Source organism: Garra rufa, chromosome 12 (genome assembly GCF_049309525.1).
Source record: "Garra rufa chromosome 12, GarRuf1.0, whole genome shotgun sequence".
NCBI classification, from domain to species: Eukaryota; Metazoa; Chordata; class Actinopteri; order Cypriniformes; family Cyprinidae; genus Garra; species Garra rufa.
In genome coordinates, this window is record NC_133372.1 from 11960092 (window position 1) to 11984099 (window position 24008).

The 24008-nt window shown below is 35.5% G+C and overlaps 1 protein-coding gene across 1 annotated transcript; it reads left to right on the plus strand.

The window, feature by feature from the left end:
• The first annotated feature begins 2953 nt into the window (after positions 1–2953).
• Positions 2954–15437, plus strand: wdsub1 (WD repeat, sterile alpha motif and U-box domain containing 1). Its single transcript, XM_073852322.1, has 12 exons — positions 2954–3505; positions 5008–5195; positions 6639–6728; positions 6817–6910; positions 7517–7550; positions 7672–7712; positions 7797–7903; positions 9520–9534; positions 9850–9879; positions 11738–11917; positions 14307–14441; positions 14525–15437. The coding sequence occupies exons 1-12, from the start codon at positions 3108–3110 to the stop codon at positions 14674–14676; spliced, it is 1464 nt and encodes a 487-aa protein (XP_073708423.1). The 5' UTR covers positions 2954–3107; the 3' UTR covers positions 14677–15437.
• The last annotated feature ends 8571 nt before the right edge of the window (positions 15438–24008 follow it).

Consider the following 24008-nt stretch of genomic DNA (forward strand, 5'->3'; position numbering starts at 1 on the left):
GACAGCGTCTAATGTGTCATTTTATTCCTTCTCCCATGGGCAGCGGTCCAATTTTCTTTCATTTTTACGGGTCATGTTATTAGTGAAAAATGCGCTTTTTAAATTAAGATTTTAACAGTTTAATGAAATGCTTGTATTCACCATTTTTATTCAAGTGGTTAACCCTTAAATGGACTGGATTAACAAAAATATTGGATCAGTTCATTTTTAATGCAATACCTTTTAGTGTTTAACCCTTAATTTGCAACAAAAATAAACAAACAGATAGCCTACTGAAAATGAATAGCTAATTAAATTGTTATAATTCATGAACGCTTTGGAATACAGACATAAGGTTGGACTGCTTTTAAAGAAGAAACATTTTAATAATGTTGATTGTTGTAGAAGTGGAATTATGTCAAAATATTAAATTATCAAAAAGTTATAGTTTAAATTTGCTGTAAAGAAAATTAGGGCTGGGTGACCAATTTGGCAATTCGATTCGATTCTTATTTTTATGGTTTCGATTCGATTCGATATCGATTCTCTATCAATATTTCATTTAAAATGTTAGTTTTGCAGACATGTGATCCATATTTTGATATAAATGCTGGTAAATGAAACTCTGCACTTAAGTTTATTACTGAAATACACATCTACATTAATAATAGGGTGCACACAGTTGTTTATTTTAAACAACTTTTATTTTAAATGAACACTGTAACAAGAAGTCATAAATATGTGCATCCATTGTACACCATGTAAACAAACTGCAAAATGCACATTACTGTAAAAAATAAAAAGACTGTAAATGTGCAACAGTGAAATCTATTAAGAACTTCAAACATGTTTAAGAAATAAAACATTTTTCTAAATTCAAAACGTTCAAAACAGGCCCATCATAAAGCCCTTGTCTGCGTATACAAAACATTCTAACTGTCCATAAAACTAACAGTTCTTAACTACAGCCTAATCATTTTTCTGCAAAAAAAAAAGCAGCTGATCAACATGTTCTGATCTGATCTAAGGCAGCTCCTTTGCGCTGTGATTAGATCACCAGCAGTTGAGAAAACTCTCTCACAGGAACACTAGTGACACCTTCAGGACGAGAGGTGAATATTCATATCCTCTTACGTGAAGCACGTGCATTAAGAATCGATTCGGGGATTTCCCGAATCGATATCGTTGCGTTCAACTGAAGATCGATTAAAATCGGAGAATCGATATTTTTTACCCAGCCCTAAAGAAAATGCACTGTGATATTTTTTATTTTATGTAAAATAAATATTTTGCATAATATTTTTTCATTCTATTCTAAAAAATTTGAAGTTGATATTAAAAAAATTAGTATCCTGTGAGATTTTATTTAGGGCGTTATTCCACAAACAGCCACCGGGTGAATTTTTTAAAGCATTTCCAATATTACTCCTATACTCCTGTCTTTTTCAGTTTTTTTTTTTCCTGGCCAGACATCAGATTTATTTAAAGGTCAGGAAACTATTCAAAAGCTGCCATGTTACTTTCAAATAAAGAAAGTAATTTGATGCGAAATGGTGAGTATTTAATACCAGATTACTCGACCCTGGTATTTTGTAAGACTTCTTTTCAGTACTTTGTTCTGATCCTCTCAAAATTTTGTCTATTTTTTCCCACTGAAAAAAAAGGTTATAATAAAATAGTAATAAATTAACAATAATAATAAAATAAATTAATAATATATATATATATATATATATATATATATATATATATATATATATATATATATATATATATATATATATATATATATATATATATTTACACTGCCCTTCAAAAGTTTGGGATCAGTAAAATTAATGTAAAGTCTCTTATTCTCATCAAAGTTGATTTTTTTTTAATAAAAAATACAGACAAAAGTAATAATATATTATTGCAATTTATACTTTAAAATATAATTTATTTCTGTGATGCATTACTCCAGTCTTCAGTGTCAAACGGTCTTTCAGAAATCATTCTAATATGCTAATTTATTATCAATTTTGGAAACAGTTGTGCTGCTAATATTTTTTTAAAACCTGTAATAATTTTTCGGGATTCTTTGATGAATAAAAAGTTAAAAAGAACATCATTTATTTAAAATATCTTTTTTAAAATCTTTTGTATCAAAGTCTTTACTGTAACTTTTTATTAATTTAACACAATCTTGCTGAATAAAAGTAATAATTTCTTGTAGACAGAAAGAAAAAATTTACTGACCCCAAACTTTGAATGGTAGTGTATATTGTTACAAAAGGTTTATTTTTTTAAATAAGTGCTGTTCTTTTTTTAGCGTTTTATTCATTAAAGAATCCTGAAAAAAGAATCACATTTTCCCAAAAGAAAAAAAAAGCAGCACAACTGTTTTTAACAATGATAATAAATCAGCATATCAGAATGGTTTCTAAAAGATCATGTGACACTGAACACTGGAGTAATCATGCTGAAAACTCAGCACAGGAATACTTTTTGTTTTAAAGTATATTTAAATAGAAAACCACTATTTTAAATTACAATAATATTTGACAATATAATTTTTTTTTCTGTAATTTTAAACAAATAAGCCCAGGAGAAAAGACGTCTTTAAAAAAAAAAAACATTAAAATCTTACTGATTTTAAACTTGAACGGCTAAATAATTTAGAGTTACATTGTTATTAATGTGTACAAGTAAGTGCATAAAATTGAATATGGCTGCACATAAAATAAGCAAATACGCACATTTACTGCAGTCTGATAAAGTACCAAATACAGCTCAGTAAACAAAAACGACGAAAGTCACGTGACCGAACAGGAAGTGTTGGTGAAAGGTACGTCATGTCTTCGAACACCGCTTACATTTGACATAAACTATGAAAATGCATAAAATATATCGAAATGTAATACTACATTTTTAAACATGATACAGAATAATTTCATAATGTTGTCTAGGAGTTACTAGAGGTATTACAGCACGTTTTTTTCCGTCAGTCGCCTATAAACAACTTGCGAAGTGTACTGTCAAGGGCTTTTAGTATTAATTGTGAATTCTGTTGTTTTGTATGTTAAGTAAGACACTTCCTCTTCCTGTGTATTTAAAGGGACCTGTCAGACAGCAAGACATAAACAAACATGGTGTCTTTGATCTGCACCTTACAAAGTCATCGAGATGATGTGAACTGCTGCGCGTTCTCCGGCTCTCTGTTGGCAACCTGCTCCGCTGATAAGAGCATCTGCGTTTACTCCACACGAGACTTTAGCGAGCTGCCCTTCTCCCCGCTGTCCGGACACGGCTACGGGGTTCACTGCTGCTGCTTCAGCACCTGCGGTCAGTACCTGGCCTCCTGCTCCACCGATGCCACCACCGTGGTGTGGTCGATGGACACTGGGGAGATCGAGGCCGTCCTGGAGCATCCGGGCCGGAGTCCGGTGAGGGTGTGCGCCTTTTCTCCAGACTCATCTTACCTGGTGTCTGGGGGGTCAGATGGGACCATTGCACTGTGGGACTTTACCTCCAGGACCCTGCGCAGGTACACCAGCAACTGTATCTATCTATATATCTATCTATCTATCTATAAATAAAAATGTAAGTCATTTACAGTTTTTCATACAGTAATACATATTGTTTAATAGCAGCTTCATAATAATTAGACAGGAAAATAAAATCAATGATGCAAATGTGACATTCAATTTCTGAAACAGCTCTTTAAAGAAAGACAATAGTGTCATTATTCAACTCAAGTCAGTTCTTGTTGAGGATATTTTGGTAAAAGTAACTAATAGTGTAATGTATTACAATTCGGAGACAGTAATACTGTAATGTAACTAATTACATCAAATTACACCCACTAGTGATATTAATGTATTACATTTTGGAAGTAACTTGCACAACACTGTTCATCATCAGTGTCATTATCCAGCTCAATTCAGTTCAAATTTAGTTTTTTCCAATAGTGTCAGAGCAGTCAAATTGATATTTGTCAGTTCAACAGTGAAAAAAATGCATGTGCAGATAAATAACGTCAAATAAAAACTTAAAGAAATCTAAATAAATAAAGGAGAAAATTATCTAAAATGATGACATTTAATTAAAATAAATTTTTAATTAACATGTTAAAATTGTTGTGTTTTATCAAGTAATACACTGCCAGTCAAAAGTTTTTGGACAGTACATTTGTAATGTTTTTTTAAACAGGTCTCTTCTGCTCACCAAGCCTGCATTTATTTGATCCAAAGTAAACAGTAAAATTCTGAAATATTTTTACTATTTAAAATAACTGCTTTCTGTTTGAATATATTTTAAAATATAATTTATTTCTTTGATTTCAAAGCTGAATTTTTAGCATCATTAATCCAGTCACACAATACTTCAGAAATCTTTCTATCTTTCTGCTCAAAAAACATTTATTATTATTATTATTATTATTATTATTATTATTATGTTGAAAACATCTAAGTAGATTTTTTCAGGTTTCTTTGATGAATGGAAAGTTCTATTTATCTTTATAAATGTCTTTATCATCCTAAAAGCATCCTTGCTAAATAAAAGTATTAATTTCTATAATTTCTTTTGAAATGAATATCTTTGACTCTTTCTATTCATAAAACGAATCCTGAAAAAAATGTACTCAACAGTTTTAAATATTGATAATAATAATAATAATAATATTAAAAATGTTTCTTAAATAGCAAATCAGCATATTAGAATGATTTCAGAAGGATCATGTAACACTGAGTGGAGTAATGATGCTAAAAATGAAGCTTTGATCACAGGAATAAATTACATTTTAAAATGTATTCAAATAGAAAACAGTTATTTTAAATACAAAGAATATTTCACAATATTACTGCTTTTGCTGTATTTTGGATAAAAAAAAATGCAGGCTTGGTGAGCAGAAGAGACAGAAGAGAATATGATAGTATTAGATTTATTTTTTAAATCTAGATCATTTTGGTCAGATTCAAATTATATTCTTTTCGCACTGCACCAAATCAAACTGTTTGATTGACACCTGTGTGTGGTGTTGTTTAGGACGGGGGCAGTGACTGACACCAGTATAGTGGCCTGCTCTTTCACTCCATGCGGGCAGCTGTTCATCACTGGCTCCACATATGGTGACCTGCGACTGTGGGACCTGAATATGAACCACCTCCACGCGGAGAAGAACGCCCATGACCTCGGGGTCTCCTGCTGTCAATTTGCTCCCCAGATAATGAAGGGTACGATTGTTGGATTTCAATTATTCCGACAAGTTACAAACACTACCTTGCTGTAGCTGAGTGAGCTTAAGTAATATTTAGACACACTCTAGGAGTTATAGCTGAAGAACTATGGCAGAGAGCGGGACAAGAATCAATAACAAGCCAGATTCTAAGAAGAAAGTGGGGCTGGATAGGACATACACTGAGGAAACCAGCCTCCAGCATCACCCGCCAGGCCTTAAAGTGGAATCCACAGGGAAAGCGGAAGAGGGGCCGGCCTAGGAATAGTTGGAGGCGGGATGCAGACTTAGAGCTGAAGCAGATTGGGACCAACTGGACGGAGGCAGAAAGGATAGCCCAGAGCCGCGATAGATGGCGAAGTGTTGTCGATGGCCTATGCTCCCTTGGGAGCTATGGGCCTAAGTAAGTAAGTAAGGAGTTATAGCAAGGTAGTGTTTTGTAACTTGTACACTACCAGTCAAACGTTTTTGATGAGTAAGATTTTTAATGTTTTTTAAAGCAGTCTCTTCTGCTCACCAAGCCTGCATTTATTTGTTCCAAAATATAACAAAAGCAGTAATATTGTGAAACATTTTTACTGTTTAAAAGAATTGCTTTCTATTTGAATATATTTTAAATTGTAATTTATTCCTGTGATCATAGCTAAATTTTCAGCATGATTACTCCAGTCTTCAGTGTCACATGATTCATCAGAAAACATTAAAAGATGCTGATTTGCTGTTCAAGAAGTATTTTTTATTATTATTATTATTATCATCAATATTTAAAAAAGTTGAGTACATTTTTTCAACATAATAATAATAACCGGAAATGTTTTTTGAACAGCAAATCAGAATATTAGAATAATTTCTGAAAGATCATGTGACTGGACTAATTGATGCTAAAAATTCAGCTTTGAAATCACAGGAATAAATTACATTTTAAAATATAGTCAAAAAGAAAACAGCTATTTCAAATAGTAAAAATATTTCAAAATGTTACCGTTTTTGCTGCACTTTGAATCAAATCAATGCAGGCTTAGTGAGCGAAAGATACTTCTTAAAAAAACATTAAAAATCTCACTGTCCAAAAACCTTTTTTTGGTAGTTGGTAGTTTTCCATAAAATTAGTAAGCAGCACAACTGCTGAGTTTTGCCATTACGTGAATAAATTACATTTTAAAATAGAAAACAGTTTTAAATTGTAATAATGTTTCTGATCTAATAAATACAGCCTTGGAGAGCATAAGAAACTTCTTACTAACCTTACTAACCGCAAACCTTTGAATTGTAGTAGCTATTTGTAACTTAAGCTATAGTGTAACTTTACTGTAGTTTGACCACTTAAAATTGTGATCTTGTAGCTTCGCCAGCCTGCAAAAGTTCTTGTAATGTCTTAGGATGAATCACTTGTGAAGTGAACAAAAGTAAACTATTAACTCTCTCTGTCTCTCTTTCACAGGCACAGATGGCTGTGTTCAGTTTCGGCTGGCCTCATGTGGACAGGACAGTCTGCTGAAGATATGGATTGTTTCTCTTTTGTCTGCTGCAGGTAGCGCCATCTGATACCTGCCCACCTGTGTCTTCTGGGGTTTCTGAGTCTAGTGTGGTTGTGATTAATGACGTTTGTTGATCCACAGGCATTAAGATGCAGCTCGCTCACACTCTGATGGGTCAGTCAGCTCCAGTTCTGTCCTGTGCTTACTCTGCTGATGGACAGATGTTGGTGTCGGGGTCAGTAACGTACACACATACCTGCACTTCCACTTCTTTAGAGATCGAAAAACAACAGCCTTTAAAGGTTTAGTTCACACAAAAATGCAGATTCTGTTCATTACTTATCCTCATGTCATTCCAAACCTGTAAGACCTTTATTCATCTTCAGAACACAAATTAAGATGTTTTTGATGAAATCCAAAAGCTTTGACAGCAGTGCAACTACAATGTTCAAGGCCCAGAAAGATAGTAAGGACATCATTAAAATAGTCCATGTGACATCAGTGGTTCAACCCTAGTGTACTATAGCTACAAGAATTCTTTTTGTACGCAAAGAAAACAAAAATAATGTCTTTATTCAAGCTTCTTCTATTTCTCATTGTAGTTTGATTGTTGTCCACTGGGTGGTGCTGTGTAATCACAGACACCAGCAGTGTGAAGAACGCCATGATCGATGAGCGCTGGTTCTGAAGTCTGTTTGCTAATAATCTCTGCTGAATCTGATTCTTCATCCTCTGTGTGTCAGCAGACAGACAGGCTCAGTTTTACTGCACATAAAGGCCAAAGAGGGCTTGTCTGACTCATGCCTTTTAAATGTCACTCTCTCTTTTTTTTTTCACACAGATCGGTGGATAAGACCGTGACTGTGTATCAAGCTGTGAGTCTCATTCATATTCATCATATATTTCTGTCTAACCAATAAAAAATATAAGATGATTGACAGCTTGGATATCATTAGCATGACGTTTGCATTTCTAATAACTAGTTGTTCTTTCCAGAACGAAGGCATCTTACTCTACACACTTAACCAGCATGACAGGTGAGTTGTGAGTCATGATTTCCAAGGTCTGAACTCGGAGTGCAAGTCGTTGAACCCTGTCGATCGTCTCTTCCTGTTGGGCAGGTATGTGACGGCCTGTGCCTTTTCCCCCACGGCCCCTATCATCGCCACCGGCTCCATGGACAAGACTGTCAATATCTGGAGGGTAGAGGACGGCGGCGGTGCTCAAGGTGGGTTTCTGAGATTTAAAAACCTATTTAAACTACATTTCAAAGTGACATTTACAATGAATACAGGTCATTCCTGTTGTATAGTATCGTTTAGACTCTGTAACCCCTGTAACACAAATGCTTGTAGATTTTAGTATTTCTATAAAAAGGTAGGTCATATTTTAAAAATATGCTCTGGCCAAGCTCAGAAATATAAGGGTGCCAGTTTGATGTCATAGTTTACAACATTTTTGTCCAGATTTTAAAATTACAGTTGAGGTCAGAATCTGCTAAATGTTAATTATTTGACCAAAATAATAAGAGGGATCATACAAAATGTGTGTTGTTTTTTTATTTAGTACTGACCTGAAAAAGATATTTCACATAAAAGATGTTTCCATATAGTCCACAAGAGAAAATAATAGTTGAATTTATAAAAATGGCCTTGTTCAAAAGTTTACATACACTTGATTCTTAATACTGTGTTGTTACCTGAATGATCCACAGCTGTGTTTTTGTTTGTTTGTTTATTGATAGTTGTTCATGAGTCCCTTGTTTGTCTTGATTAGTTAAACTGCCTGCATTTTTTTCAGAAAAATCTTTCAGGTCCCACTAATTTGTAGATTTTTTCTCAAATGCAACTATTACAGAAAGTGCAAAATGTCACTGATTCTCAAGAAGGAAACACGATGCATTTGAAGATCAGAAGAACTTATTTAGTCTTCTGGGAAACATGCAAGTATCTTCTGTATCTTCTGATATTTAGGCAATCATTCTGTTCAAAAGTTTTTACCCCACCCCGGCTCTTAATGCATAAAGTGTTTCCTTCTGAAGCATCAGTAAGCGTTTGAACCTTCTGTATTAGTTACATATGAGTCCCCCATTATTCCTCAGTGTGAAAATATGGATACAGTCATTGTTGGAAATGGTTTAAATACACAAAAATGCTGAAAAAACAAAGAATTTGTGGGACCTGAAGGACTTTTCTAAATAACAGCGGGCAGTTTAACTGTTCAGGACAAACAAGGGACTCATGAACAACTGTCGCTAAACAAAAAAACACTGGATCAAAGCTGTGGATCATTCAGGTAACAACATAGTATTAAGAATCAAGTGTATGTAAACTTTTGAACAGGGTCATTGTTTTATAAATTTAGCTATTATTTTCTCTTGTGGACTATATGTAAACATCTTTTATGTGAAATATCTTATTCAGGTCAGTACTAAATAAAAAACAACACGCATTTTGTACAGCATTGTCTCTCTTATTTTGGTCAAATTATTACCATTTTGCAGATTCTGCAAGGTTTATATAAACTTTTGCCCTTAACTGTATCTTCAATTTTCCACAAAAAAAAATGATGCAGGTTTGGAAGCTCATAAATGTTAAAATCATTTTGGGGTGGACTATCCCTTTAATGATCTTTAAAAAATGTGATAATGTGTAATATTTTATAGAGTATATTAAATCATATATGATTGGGGAATGAGAGAAGGAATGACTCATACACAGAAAGTGCAAATTCCAAACTATTTTGATTTTCTTTTTTATTTGTTCTGAACGATAAAAATGATTGTTTGTTCAACAGAATGATTGTTTGTTTTTCTTCTTATGTCATTTTCTCCTGAAACTGAAGGCAAATCTCTTCCTGGTGAGTGTGCGTTACTAGTTTTTATTGTTTGTTTTGGCTGTAACTAACAAACAGTATGCAAAAACCGGCGCTCAGGGCACAAAAAATAAACACTTGACAACGAAAATACAAACTGAGCAGTGTTTGCATTGTTCTGTTACACTGCTAAAGCTTGTCTTTACTGCTGTTATGCAGCTCAAGAGATTCAAGCAGTATAATATATTAGAAATAAACTGAGTCAAAGAGTCATAATCTAACTATGACGTCTGCTTGTAACCAAAATACTGTCCATGAATACATGTTTAGTCATGCTTGTTCCTGTGTTCGTCTTTTCAGATGAAGCTGCTTCGGTTTCAAGCTGTGGAGGTAAGAGAAATCCAGACCATACATTTTTATTTATGAATTATTATACACCTGCAAGCTCAAGTGGATAAAACACCAAGGTCATGGATTTGTTCTGCATGGAACATATACACTGATAAAAAATGTATACCTTCAATGCACTGCAAGTAGCTGTGGATAAAAGTGTCTGCAAAATGAATAAATCAAACTTGCCGTTTGTTAAGTAAATCACGCGCTATTGTTATCTGCATGTAATACTGCTGACCACGTTCAGTAATTCCTCACCGTTATTCAAAGACACTGGAGAGGTGTAGTGTCTAACCGAATACACAAACGAGAAGAAGAATGAGATGTATTCTTCTCACGGCCTTCAGAAGTTTCTCTGGGGTGATGGATCACAGCTGCAGCCTTCAGTCCAAACACACAGTGCACTCCATGAGCTCTAGTGGGCTTTACATACTCTGACTGGTTTAACGGCATGTGTGTGGAGGAAATCTGATGAGATCTGCATTATGAATACCAAAATAACAGCTCACACACACACACCAGGAAGTCAAAGTACTGCAAATGATCTGACTGCATCCTGAGCGGATACATGGTGTAGAACATTCCACCTCATGATTTATGCATTAGTTGCAGTGTGAGAAGTGTTGACCTGCAGTCTCATTAAGAATTCACTCTCCGTCTTCTGGTTAATTCATATTAGTTTTGCTGATACATTTCACATGAGATATTAGATTGTCCATGATGAAAAAATTCACTTTCTGTTTGTTTTTCAAAGTGGTCTTTTTGTTTTTGTTTTTGTCATGTGGCGAAACCATCAAGTGAAATGTAGTACATTTTTCAATACAGAAATTTTTAAGTAATCAGTATTTTTTTTTTTAATGTCATGAATTATTAATTAATAAAATTTAAAGATTTATTGTGAGTGTGAAAACATGATTTTATGGCAAGGTTAGTTCAGTTAGTATGTCATAAAAAAGTAATATCTGATATTTTAAGATATTTGTACACAATAATGAGGGGTCCCTCTGTCTTATGTCATTTGTTTTCCTTTTTTTTTTTTTGGTGAGATCACATGACTTTGTTTTGGTTTTGATGGAAAATGTGAAAAATAATGTGACCCTGAACCACAAAACCAGTCTTAAGTAGCACAGGTATATTTGTAGCAATAGTCAAAAATACATTGAATTGGTCAAAATTATTGATTTTTTTTTAATGCCAAAAATCATTAGTATATTAAGGACAGATCATGTTCTATTAAGATATTTTGTAAATTTCTTAATTTTTTTATTAGTAATATGCATTGCTAAGAACTTGGACAACTTTAAAGGCAATTTTCTCAATATTTTGATTTATTTGCACCCTCAGATTCCAGATTTCCAAATAGTTGTATCTCAGACTAATATTGTCCTATCCTAACAAACCATACATCAATGGAAAGCTTTATTCAGCTTTCAGATGATGCATAAATCTCAATTTCGAAAAAAATGACACTTACGACTAGTTTTGTGGTCCAGGGTCACATTTAATAAATAGGGCCAGTTTTTAGAAATTGAGATTTATGCATCATCTGAAAGCTGATGGACAATATTTGGCCGAGAGACAACTATTTGAAAATCTGGAAGCTGAATGCAAAAAATCGAAATATTGAGAAAATCACCTTGAAAATTGTCCAAATGAAGTTCTTAGCAATGCATATTATTAATCAAAAATTAAGTTAATGGTTTTTGGCATAAAAGAAAAATCAATAATTTTGACCCATACAATGTATTTTTGGCTATTGCTACAAATATACACATGCTACTTATGACTGGTTTTGTGCTCCAAGGTCACAAATATATAACTATAATAACATATACGTCCTGTTGCTGTCCGTCAGGCAGGAAGTCGAGTGGACACTCCAGACTGATGGTGAGCGAATGGTCTGAGGAGGATGTGTTGGCATGGTTACGTGAGGAGGGGCTAGAGGCTGTGATTGACGTGTTCAAATCCAATAACATCGATGGAGAGGAGCTGCTGTCTCTCACCAAGGAAACCCTCTGCTCTGAGCTGCACATTGGTAAAATGACAGCACACATTCCTCCACATCTATATTCATCTCTCGCACATTGCTGTAGACACTTGATGTACTCTACATATCAAATGTCTCTCTTTTTCTCTTCTCTCTATATCTTCAGAATTGGTTTAGAGTTGGAAACATCTTGAAAAATATTTATTTTCCACAAATTTAGTATGTATGCAAAGTGTATAATATCTAAGGTACACATTTCTAGTAATTGTGCAGTTAATTCTGATATCGTACTGTATTTTCAGAAAGTTGTTTTGGAATATTTTTCCTCACTACCAAAACATAGTAATATGGACTTTAATAAGAAGGGCTATATTGACCTATTGAGATTTTGCTTACATCTACATTGTAAATATACTTTTTGTCTATTTTATTAAAAAGTTTTCTGAGGTAAATTAATAACAACAACATTTCAAGTGTGATTTATGACATTTTTTTTACTTTGAATCCAGTCTTTCTTTGTAAAAGACAAGGACCAAAGTTGGTCGTAGGTCGTACTGATTTTAAAGTATTATTTTATTTTATTTTAAATGATTCATTAGTTTGAATATGCATTAAACCAAACACTATCATAACATCTTAGCTGATAATTCAATGTACTTTATATCTGACAAAACATCCCATGTTTTGGTTGTGACTCAAATTTAACTCATACGAAAACACTTAAACATAAAAAATACTAAAAAGCTGCATAATTGTACTAAAATTGTGTTTATTTCCCCCAAATAAAGGATTATGTGTTCCCTTTTGTAGAAAATGAATATATACACACACACACACACACACACACACACACACACACACACATATATTTAACTTCACTTTTTAATAAATAAATATATATATTTTTTAAATTAAATGAATAAAGTGCTAAACTTTTGGGGTTAGGGTTTGGGACGGCTACCTCTCAACTGAAAGTACCCACTAAATGATGATTTTATATACAGTATAATAAGCTTACTGATATTTAAATACTGTTGTGGCTTTCAATAAATAATAAAAGGATCTTAGTAAAAATATAAGATTTGAATACTTAAATGACCTTGACCTCTAAATGTCACCTCAGCTTCTAGCATGGCATGTCATAAGGAGTTATATAAAAGTAACACAGATTTTCACGTCTCTTATACATTACCTAACAGGAAATCTTGATTGAGTTAAGTTTTTTTTTTGTTGTTGTTGTAAAAATCATGGAAAAAGTGGCCAACATCAGACCTAATCCTAGAGATTGTAGAGAATGTAAACATGGGATTTGTAGAGTTATATAAAGCACTTTCCTGTGTGATGTCCAGAGAAGAGTTTGTGTGCATTAAAGCTGATTATTTCCGCTTCAGTCCTAAAACCGGCAGCTATTTACATAAGAAATCCTATCCTAATGTGCATTTCTGAAAAATAAAGTGAAAGAAATCACTGCCCAATTCACCATGACCGTAAAATCACCCTATTTCATTAAGCATGACATTTGAACAGACTCCACTTCATTTGATTTCTGCTGCCCATTGTGAAGTCAGGCCATTGTGTCTGCTTTTCTCAGTACAATCAGATGCAGATTGTTTTAAGCAGTGGTTTGTGGTGTAATTATTGGGTAATTAGCACTTTATAAACATTAAATCAAACTCAAATGAGATGTCTGACAAAAGTAAAGTAATTCTGAATATCTGTATGATGGATTTAAACTATCACCAACGAGTAAAACATTGTAATATACAATGTAAATAATTCATGCAAGCAGTAGTGGGGGACTAATGAATCCCTTGCCTGCTTACAATAATATGTGACCCTGGACCACAAAATTGAGATTTATAAAAGATCTGAAAGCTGAATGAATACGCTTTCCATAACATATTGTTTGTAATGATAGGACAACATTTGGCTGAGATACAACCATACCATATTTAAAAATATGGAATCTGAGGGTGCAAAAAAATCTACATAATAAGAAAATCACCTTTAAAATTGTGCAAATGAAGTTCTTAGCAATGCATATTTTTAATAAAAAATTAAGTTTTGATATATTTAGGGTAGGAAATTTACAAAATATCTTCATGGAACATGATCTTTACTTAATATCCTAATGATTTTTTTGGCATAAAAGATAAATGATCATTTTGACCTATACAATGTATTTTTGGCTATTGCTACAAATATGTGGTCCGTGGTCACATATTATCTAAAGAATTACTCTCTGTTCTGTACATTATGTCTACATTAATTCCAGTTTCTCCGTAGCATTTACAGAAAGAGTGGGACACTCTACTGAAATTGAAGACCAAACCACCTCTGCTCTGTTAACACCGATGTATTGATATCTACTTGAGGTCCCACTTTTCTGTGATTGGCTGTGTTTGTGGGATGCTAAAGTGTTCTTGTGCTCTCTCAGAGTCCTTGGGCCTGCGGAGCAAAGTCATGAAGAAGATTGAGGAGTTGAAAATGGCACCTGCATCTAACGGCACTCCCGACGAGTACCTCTGTCCAATCACACGTGAGGTCATGAAGGACCCAGTGATCGCTGCCGGTGAGTTTCTGAGCGATGTTTACCTGCCTGACTGGAGATTTTGTTTTGAGCTAAAACATTTTGTTCTCATTTTCCGCCTGCAGACGGCTACTCGTATGAACGGGAGGCTATTGAGAGCTGGATCAACTTGAAGAGCCGCACCAGCCCTATGACCAACCTGCCCCTGCAGACTACACTTCTGACACCAAACCGTACGCTCAAAATGGCCATTTTACGATGGACCACTTGTCAGTGATTTCAGATATAATGAGCCTAGAACAGAATTCTGAGAATTCTGATTTGAGATCAGACTGGCTTTAGACATTATCTTGCTGTACATTTTAGCGCTTTAGCTCTTAACAGACTAAGTGATGTCTCAGCTCTTGACTCGAGCTCAAGTTCAGCCTTAATCCTGAGAGCGAGAGAGGTGTTCCATTCGATATGATGGGACCTCCATCTGCAAAGTGACGGTAGTTATGTCTCATGCAGATTGATGAGTAAGTGGTCCATAATCAGGCTAAAACTACTAAATGCTTCTCCATCATAACACAGCAGAGTGTTGAGTGGCCTTAAACATCATAATAAATGTTTATCATCCCCTTTTTGCTCTATAGCGGACAGTTTGTTGGCGTAATTATACTGTTTCTAGCACATAATTATGATTCCTCCCGCAGCTGTTCTCTATCTTCTATCGTGACTCACAGGTCTGAATATAGGTGAATCTCTTCAACTGATTTAGTCTTATTAAATGATTTTTAGGACACGCTATTAATCATTTAAATTCATGTGTGTCATATGATGGTCATATGAAATAGCTTACATACTTAAAACCAGGTACACACGTCTGTAGCCAGTTCAGTGACTGAATTTCAAGCTTTACTATGTAATGTATGTACATAGGAGCACTGTGATGATCTGTAGACAATTTGGACCTTCACCTACATACGCTGGTGGGTGGTTCATACTTTGATAAACCTGCTGTGAGACTGAAAGCCATGCAGAAATAAAATCAACCTGTTGAACAGTTGGCTTTTGACTTGTGATTCATTTTAACATTAACTGATGGTGATTGCTGAGCAATACATCACTGTTGTTCATAAGTTGTATGACATACAACTTGTCCCACACATTTGTGCAACTATAGTGTTATTTTAAATAATCAGATTTAGAAATAAATAAGGAAGTCTGAGAAAATCTCTTAAGAGACTTTGGGATAGGCATTTGGCAAGCCACTAAGTAACCATCTGCAGTAAAAACTACACCCAATATCTAAGCAACCACATAATCCATTAAGAGCTAAGTTTTCTACAGAAAATATAAAAAGTAAAGCTACCTTCATAGTTCTTTAGTTAGTGTACTTTAAAGCTGCATTCCATAACTTGTTACTGTTAAAAAATGATTGTAATAACTTTTTCAGGTTAAAAATGTTCCAAAATTAATTACTGAATAAGTGCATAAACAATTAGTATTCAAAAGTCCTTACCTTAGGCTGATTCACAACGGTAAGCTTGTAATGTTTTCTAATTTAAGTGGATAGGGTCGGTTTCTGAATTTGCCGCCATTAGACTTCTGGTTCATAAGTCGTCACAGGGAAGTAACGAGAAGAATAACGAAGTGCAGTAAACAGTAAACTGTTTGCACTACAAACTATTGTGTTCATAATTAAGATAATACATTAAAATAATATGATAAGACAATAACGAGCTGATTTATACAGCTAAAAACAGCTGGAAGCAGATGAGACCAGAAGCAAGACACATGGTTATGTCAACAATGTGACAATAACGATCATTTGCATGGTTTGACGTGATCTGAGCTAACTTTGCAAGCATTAGATTTAATCACCATATTGTGGCGCAATATTGTATATCTTTTTTTAGTTGGTCAGAACAAAACTGGCAGACATGTTACTTCTTCAGATGACATTTTCGGTTGAAACTTCTTATTTGGACACACTTCCAAGACATAGTATCTAATTAGTAATAAGTACAGTGAATCTCCACACTGGAGCGTTGACTGACAGCCCACACATACACCTCAAAACATTAGATTCATCTGCGCTGAGCCGTGCTGATGGCCAACCTGCTTTAAAGAAGATAATCCTGCAAATAACTGCAATTACAGAGATGCTGACAAAGAGGCAAATCTTACGGACTGTGGCTTTAAGTCGCCTATCGACAGCATGGTTTTAATCAAGGGCAATATTTTAGGTGGTAAAGATACGTATGAGCAGTATTAAATAAGATATTAGCCAAATATTTCACCTACCTGACTGGAAATAAGTGCAAACACAAATGTTGTCAAAGATTCTTGCCCTGGAAATCCTGGTTCAGCATGGCTCAGTTTTTTTGCACTGTTCTCCTTGATTTGTTATAACATTTGGCAGTCTATAATACTCAAAATGTTTTTCCCGGCACGACCAATTAGTACAGCCCAAAACATGACAAAAATGTATCATTTTCAGCAGCAATAATCAGCAAAATATCCGAGTTTACTTCAGTTCAGTGGCACTGTTTATGTTCAGTGCCGCCAATATGGCCGTTTGAAAAAAAAAAACCTCTTTTGTAAAATGTTTTCAGTTGGTCAGAAATGGAAGTCATGTTACTTACTAGTTCAGATAAAATATTATTCTAATTTTCGACATACAGTATCTCACAAAAGTGAGTACACCCCTCACATTTCAGCAACCATTTTAGTATAGTTTTCAAGGGACGATATACTATAGAAATTAAACTTGGATATATTTTAGAGTAGTCAATGTGCAGCTTGAATAGCAGCATAGATTAACTGTCCTCTGAAAATAACTCAACATACAGCCATTATTGTCAAAATAGCTGGCAACAAAAGTGAGTACACCCTAAGTGATAACAGCAGTATGTTGTTTAACCATGCAGAGCCAAATGTCCTATTCATCATGTTTATGTTTTTGTCTGCTTGACAGGGCCATACAAGGTTGTGTATCTTGTATTAGAGCAGTTAAAATTTGGTGCTTTAAGTACAATCTCTCATACTGACCACTAGATGTTCAACATGGCATCTCATGGCAAAGAACTCTCTAAGGGTTTGAGAATTAGAATTGTTGCCCTCCACAAAGATGGCCATGGCTATTAGAGGTTTAGTAACATGAGTGCTTTAAAGGTTGCAGAAGTAGAAGGTCAGCTTGTCAGTGTTTAGACCAGGGGTCTTCAACTAAAACGTCTCGAGGTCCAGTAATGAACCCTGCTCAACAGCCGAGGTCCAGACAATTATATATAAAAAAACTATTTATGTTTTTTGCGAGACCAGAGTTTCTGCAGTATATTTTAGCTTAAATTCTAGACATTTAAATACCTTTTTAAAGACCTGAACAAAAAAATAATAATAATAATAAAAATAAATAAATAATTAAAATGACTGTAAAAAGCATGATTTACAATTCAGATGCAGGTTTTACAAAACAAAAAAGATTTCTTAAATTATAAACTTCACATTCCAGCCTTCAAGAGTCAAAAGTATCAATTCGTATATTATTTTAAACAATTATTGTCAATCAAGTATTATATTAATTAACATATACATATTTTTCTGCCTTATAAAGTTTCATCGCAATTCTTGCCTTTTAGTCCCCACATTTAAGACAACCTGAAATCATAATTAAGACTTTCTTAACCTCTAATAATACTGCAGTCATCAATGAGAATTAATTATTTTAAACACAGACTTTCAAAAACAACCCTTAGCCTACACAAAATACGTTCTTTTTATTTTATCCCCACTGTGTTCGGCGCACAAGAGAAATATTAAGGAAGTAAATTAATATCAGCATATTAAGTATATTTGTCTATCATTGTCTCTGAGAGAATGTGCACGTCAGTTACTGAAAGCGCTGTTTTTACTTTCATTTTAACATATTGCGCAATTGAATAACAGTGAAAGCTACATCTGTCTGTACGCAATGCGCCGATCTCTGCTCTCATGACTGCACGGAAGATTGCACCCAAACCCTGGTGTGCTTGATATAAATTTATTTATTAGAATTTAGCGTTTGGCATTTTTTTATTTAAATATCTCAAAAGCTATCATGGTCCGCATGGACGCATCTTGTGGTCCGGATCCGAACCGCGGTCCGCCAGTTGACGACCCCGGGTTTAGACCATACGCTGCACACTGCAACAATGCATAGGCGCACCCACTGTTTGCAAAGGCATCTTCCCAGGAGGTAGCCTCATCTGAAGCTGGCTCAAAAGAAAGCCCCCAAACAGTTTGCTGAAGACTACCTGTCCAAGAGCATGAATTACTGGAACCATGTCCTGTGGTCAGATGAGACTATAAGATAAACTTGTTTGGCTCAGATGGTGTCTAGTATGTGTGGCGATGCCCTGGTGAGCAGTACCAAGAAAACTGTGTCTTGCCTACAGTCAAGCATGGTGGTGGTAGCATCATGGTCTGGGGCTGCATGAGTGCTGCTGGTACTGGGAAGCTGTTCATTGAGGGAAACATGGATTCCATTATGTACTGTACATTCTGAAGCAGAACATGATGCCTTCCCTTCAGAAATGGCAGTTTTCCAACATGATAACGACACCAAACACACCACCAAGATGACAACTGCCTTGCTGAGGAAGCTGAAGTTGAAGATGATGGGGTGGCCAAGTATGTCTCCAGACCTGAACCCTATTAAGCACATGTGGGGCATCCTCAAGTGGAAGGTGGAGAAGCACCATGTGGCTAACATCCAGCAGCTCCGTGAGGAGTGGAAGAGGATCCCAGCAACAACCTGTGTAGCTCTGGTCGATTCCATGCCCAGTATGATTAAGGCAGTGCCAGATAACAAGGTGCTAACACAAAATATTGACACTTTGGCCAAGTTCACTTAGGGTGTACTCACTTTTGTTTTGACAATAATGACTATGTTGAGCAATTTTCAGGGGACAGTAAATCTATACTGCTGTACAGGTGCTGGTGATATAATTAGAATATCTTCAAAAAGTTGATTTATTTCACTAATTCCATTCAAGAAGGGAAACTTGTATAATGTCTACGTTCATTCCACACAGACTGATACATTTCATATGTTTATTTCTTTGGATTTTGATGCTTATAAATGAAACGAATGAAAACCCCAATTCAGTATCTCAGAAAATTAGAATATTACTTAAGACCAATACAAAGAAAGGATTTTTAGAAATCTTGGCCAACTGAAAAGTATGAACATGAAAAGTATGAGCATGTACAGCACTCAATACTTAGCTCTTCTGCATTGTTGGGTCTGGCATATCGCATCTTCCTCTTCACAGTACCCCATAGACTTTCTATGGGTTAAGGTCAAGCGAGTTTGCTGGCCAATTAAGAACTGGAATACCATGGTCCTTAAACCAGGTACTGGTAGCTTTGGCACTGTGTGCAGGTGCCAAGTCCTGTTGGAAAATGAAATCTGCATCTCCATAAAGTTGGTCAGCAGCAGGAAGAATGAAGTGCTCTAAAACGTCCTCAGAAAACACAGTGGACCAACACCAGCAGATGACACGGCACCCCAAACCATCGCTGACTGTGGAAACTTTACACTGGACCTCAAGCAACGTGTATTCTGTGCCTCTCCTCTCTTCCTCCATACATTTGGACCCTGATTTCCAAAAGAAATGCAAAAATTTACTTTCATCAGAGAACATAACTTTGGACCACTCAGCAGCAGTCCAGTCCTTTTTGTCTTTGAGATGCTTCTGACGCTGTCTGTTGTTCAAGAGTGGCTTGACACAAGGAATGCGACAGCTGAAACCCATGTCTTGCATACGTCTGTGCATAGTGGTTCTTGAAGCACTGACTCCAGCTGCAGTCCACTCTTTGTGAATCTCCCTCGCATTTTTGAATGGGTTTTGTTTCACAATTCTCTCCAGGTTGCGGTTATCCCTATTGCTTGTACACTTTTTTTCTACCACATCTTTTCCTTCCCTTCGTCTCTCTATTAATGTGCTTGGACACAGAGCTCTGTGAACAGCCAGCCTCTTTTGCAATGACCTTTTGTGTCTTGCCCTCCTTGTGCAAGGTGTCAATGGTCGTCATTTGGACAACTGTCAAATCAGCAGTCTTCCCCATGATTGTGTAGCATACAGAACTAGACTGAGAGACCATTTAAAGGCCTTTGCAGGTGTTTTGAGTTAATTAGCTGATTAGAGTGTGGCACCAGGTGTCTTCAATACTGAACCTTTTCACGTTTTCATTAGTTGTCAGTTATAATCATCAAAATTAAAAGAAATAAACACTTGAAATTTATGAGTCTGTGTGGAATGAATGTATACATTATACAAGTTTAACTTCTTGAATGGAATTAGTGAAATAAATCAACTTTTCGAAGATATTCTAATTATATTTCCAGCACCTGTATAAGCTGCACATTGACTACTCTAAAATATATCCAAGTTTCATTTCTATAGTATTGTCCCTTGAGAAGATATACTAAAATGGTTGCTGAGATGTGAGGGGTTTAATTACTTTTGTGAGATACTGTACATCTAAGACGTAGTATCTGTAATTCTGAAGTACAGTATCCACACAGGTGTGTTGACTGACAGCCTCAAAACATTGGATTTACCCAAACATTTTTTTTTTTTAATCTTTGTCGGTTTTTCTGTCTTCTAGCCTTTTCTGTTTCTTCAGTTGTACAGTCAGGTACTGCTTCTTTCATTGTCATCACCGGTGAAGCACGATAATAAGCGTGTTCCTTGTTCCACTGCCCAATTTTTGCAAGGTTTGCATTTACATCATGTTTTGGTTGGTTACCCGGATGCACGGCCATATTGGCGATACTGGGATGTTAACAACAACATGGATTGCACTGTTAATGTACTACTGAATACTTTGTTCTGCTATCTTGCTATCTAAACCATGGAAAGCTGCTAAATTATATAGAGAAGGATTTAGTAGCAGGAAAGGGCGCAATATTTTGACAAACGAAAATGAATAGGTGGTAAATATATGTACAAGCAGTATTAATTAAGATACTAGCCTAATATTTCACCGACCTGACCGGAAATAACAAACAGAACAAACACAAATGTTGTCAAGATTGTTGCCATGAAAATCCTAGTCGAGTTTGGCCAACCACAAACGCCTTTTGTTCCCCAGTTTTTTGCACTCTTCTCCTTGATTTGTTATAACTTTGGCAGTCTATAGTAGGGGAGAGTGGGGTGATTTGTGCCAGGGGGGAAATAGTTCCACCCCTTGTTTCTAGAAAACCATAGAAGAAATTGGTCATGTGACCACATACTTTTGAAGAGCCATCCAATTTACCTATTCCCCAAAGAGGAGAGACACATGGCATGAGAGCTAAGCACATTGAAAGGCAAAAAAATGTTTTTTGAGCTAAAAAGTAAAATTTATATGATCAAGGTTTTTTGATTGTTGTATCTGAACAATTGTAGACATGTTTAAAAATATTTCACATGTTTTAGTGCTTTAGTAGGCTACACAGTGAGTCTATACAGTTAGCTCTAAACTGCTGGATCATGCTAGTCTTTCACAATTGTCAGGCTGGGGTGATTTGTGCCAAAGGGGCAGGGTTAAGTTGTGCCAGTGGGATGCTAAGTAATAGTCCGGATCTAGACCATCTGCCCAACCCTGTTCCTGGAGATCTACCTACCTGCAGACTTTAGTTCCAGTCCTGCTCCAACACAGCTGTCTGTAATTATCACATGCTACCTAAGAGATGAATTAGCTGGTTCAGGGGTGTTTGATTAGGGTTGGAGCTGAACTTTGTAGGATGGTAGATCTCCAGGAACAGGGTTGGGCACCCCTGATCTAGACCCACATACCCACAGGGGATAATCTATGTGAGGAGATGAGCGTGCCTCATCAGTGTTTGATTTACCTGCCGTTTGTCAGTTTTTTAAGTGGCCTAAGTCACAATGGGATGTTCAGAAATGTTCAGAAATAAGTCACTTTTTTCTTATGTTACATGATTGACAGACAGTGTTTCGTTGACAGACAGCGTTCTAATTATTCAAAAATATCATATTGTGTATTTGAGTTTTTTTGTGTTTTCCGAAAAAGTAGAAAATAGCCTATGACATGCCAATAGTTTAATAGGGTGATATCTAAATAAACCTTAAATTAGTCATTTTGTATTGAATTTGTCTTGATTTTATATAGAATTACAGTTCATGACATTAAAATGTTCTTTTTTACTTAAATAATCACTGGCACAATTTACCCCGATGTATTCTCCCCAAAGGCACAACTTACCCCGCACCAGGGGCAAGCTGTGTCACGAGACCACTTTTTTTCTGAAAGCTATAATTCTGAATCAGTTTATTTCAGATCCAAAGTTATTGTTCCCAGGGATGCACCACATCCTGAAATATATGTACATACTTAAATTGGAGGGATTACTGTCATGCCTTCACTATAAAGTCACTTTGAGTAAAAACTGGCACAACTCACCCCACTCTCCCCTACTCCAAATGTTTTTCCCAGTCCGATCGATTAGTAGTCCAAAACATGACAATAATTGATCATTTTCAGCGGCAACAATCAGCAAAGTATTTAAGTTTTGTTCAGTTCAGTGGCACCATTTACAATTAGTGCCGCCAATATGGCAGATTGATAACGTGTCCTGAAAACACTGTAAAATGTTTCTTTCAGTTGGTCAGAACTCGTGAACATGTTACTTACTTGTTTGGATGACATTATCGGGTGAAACTAGCCTGGGTGTCCCCATGCTGCCTTCCGCTTTTCTTTGGTCTGGCGTTAGCCAGGCTAGGGTGAAACAATTCTTTTGGACATAATTGTAAGACTTAGCATCTGTAATTCCTAAGTACAATATCCACAAATAATTCGGCAAATAACTGCAATAGCAGCTTTCAAACAGACAGAGATGCAAAACTTCTAGACTGCGGCTTTAAGTAGCCTACCAATATCACAAAAGGTTTAAACACTGCATTGCCATTGACATGAATCTGTATTATCGTCTAGTTATATGTAAATTACACTGAAAGTAGTAAGTTTTAGAGAGTGCACTATATATATATATTTTTAATTACCTTTTCAAGAAGCAGCAACAACTTGGGCGTCACTACTCAGGATTTTCTGTCATCAAATATGCTGATGTTTTGCCGCGTTTTTTTTTTTTTTGTCTTCTGGCCTTTTCTGCTTTTTCGGCTATACAGTCAGGTACTGGTTCTCCCGTTGTCTCCGCTGGTAAAGAACGATAAAAGCGTTTTCCGTGTTACATCGTCTAATTTTCAAACAAACAAAACTATGCTACTAGCTAGCTTACCTATAGACGCGGCAACCAATGAGCGTGAGGATTCTTAAACACTAGTACAAACGATGCGGGATACCTCATTTCAACACGTAGGTACATTAAGGTGGGCAACCCGCACCATACATAATTAAAAACATTTTTTATAAGACTATTAAGAGTACAGCCTTCATATTATTATTTCTTACTATGTAAAACGTTTTAAAAATAGCAGCAATCTACTGAATGCATCTGTATGATAAATGCTACATTTAAACAGTAAGGATTGGCTCTCATTATAGTCATTTTTTTCTTATAATTGTGCAGTAACAGTCACTTTATGACTTAAAAATAAGAGAAATTTAATAACTAAA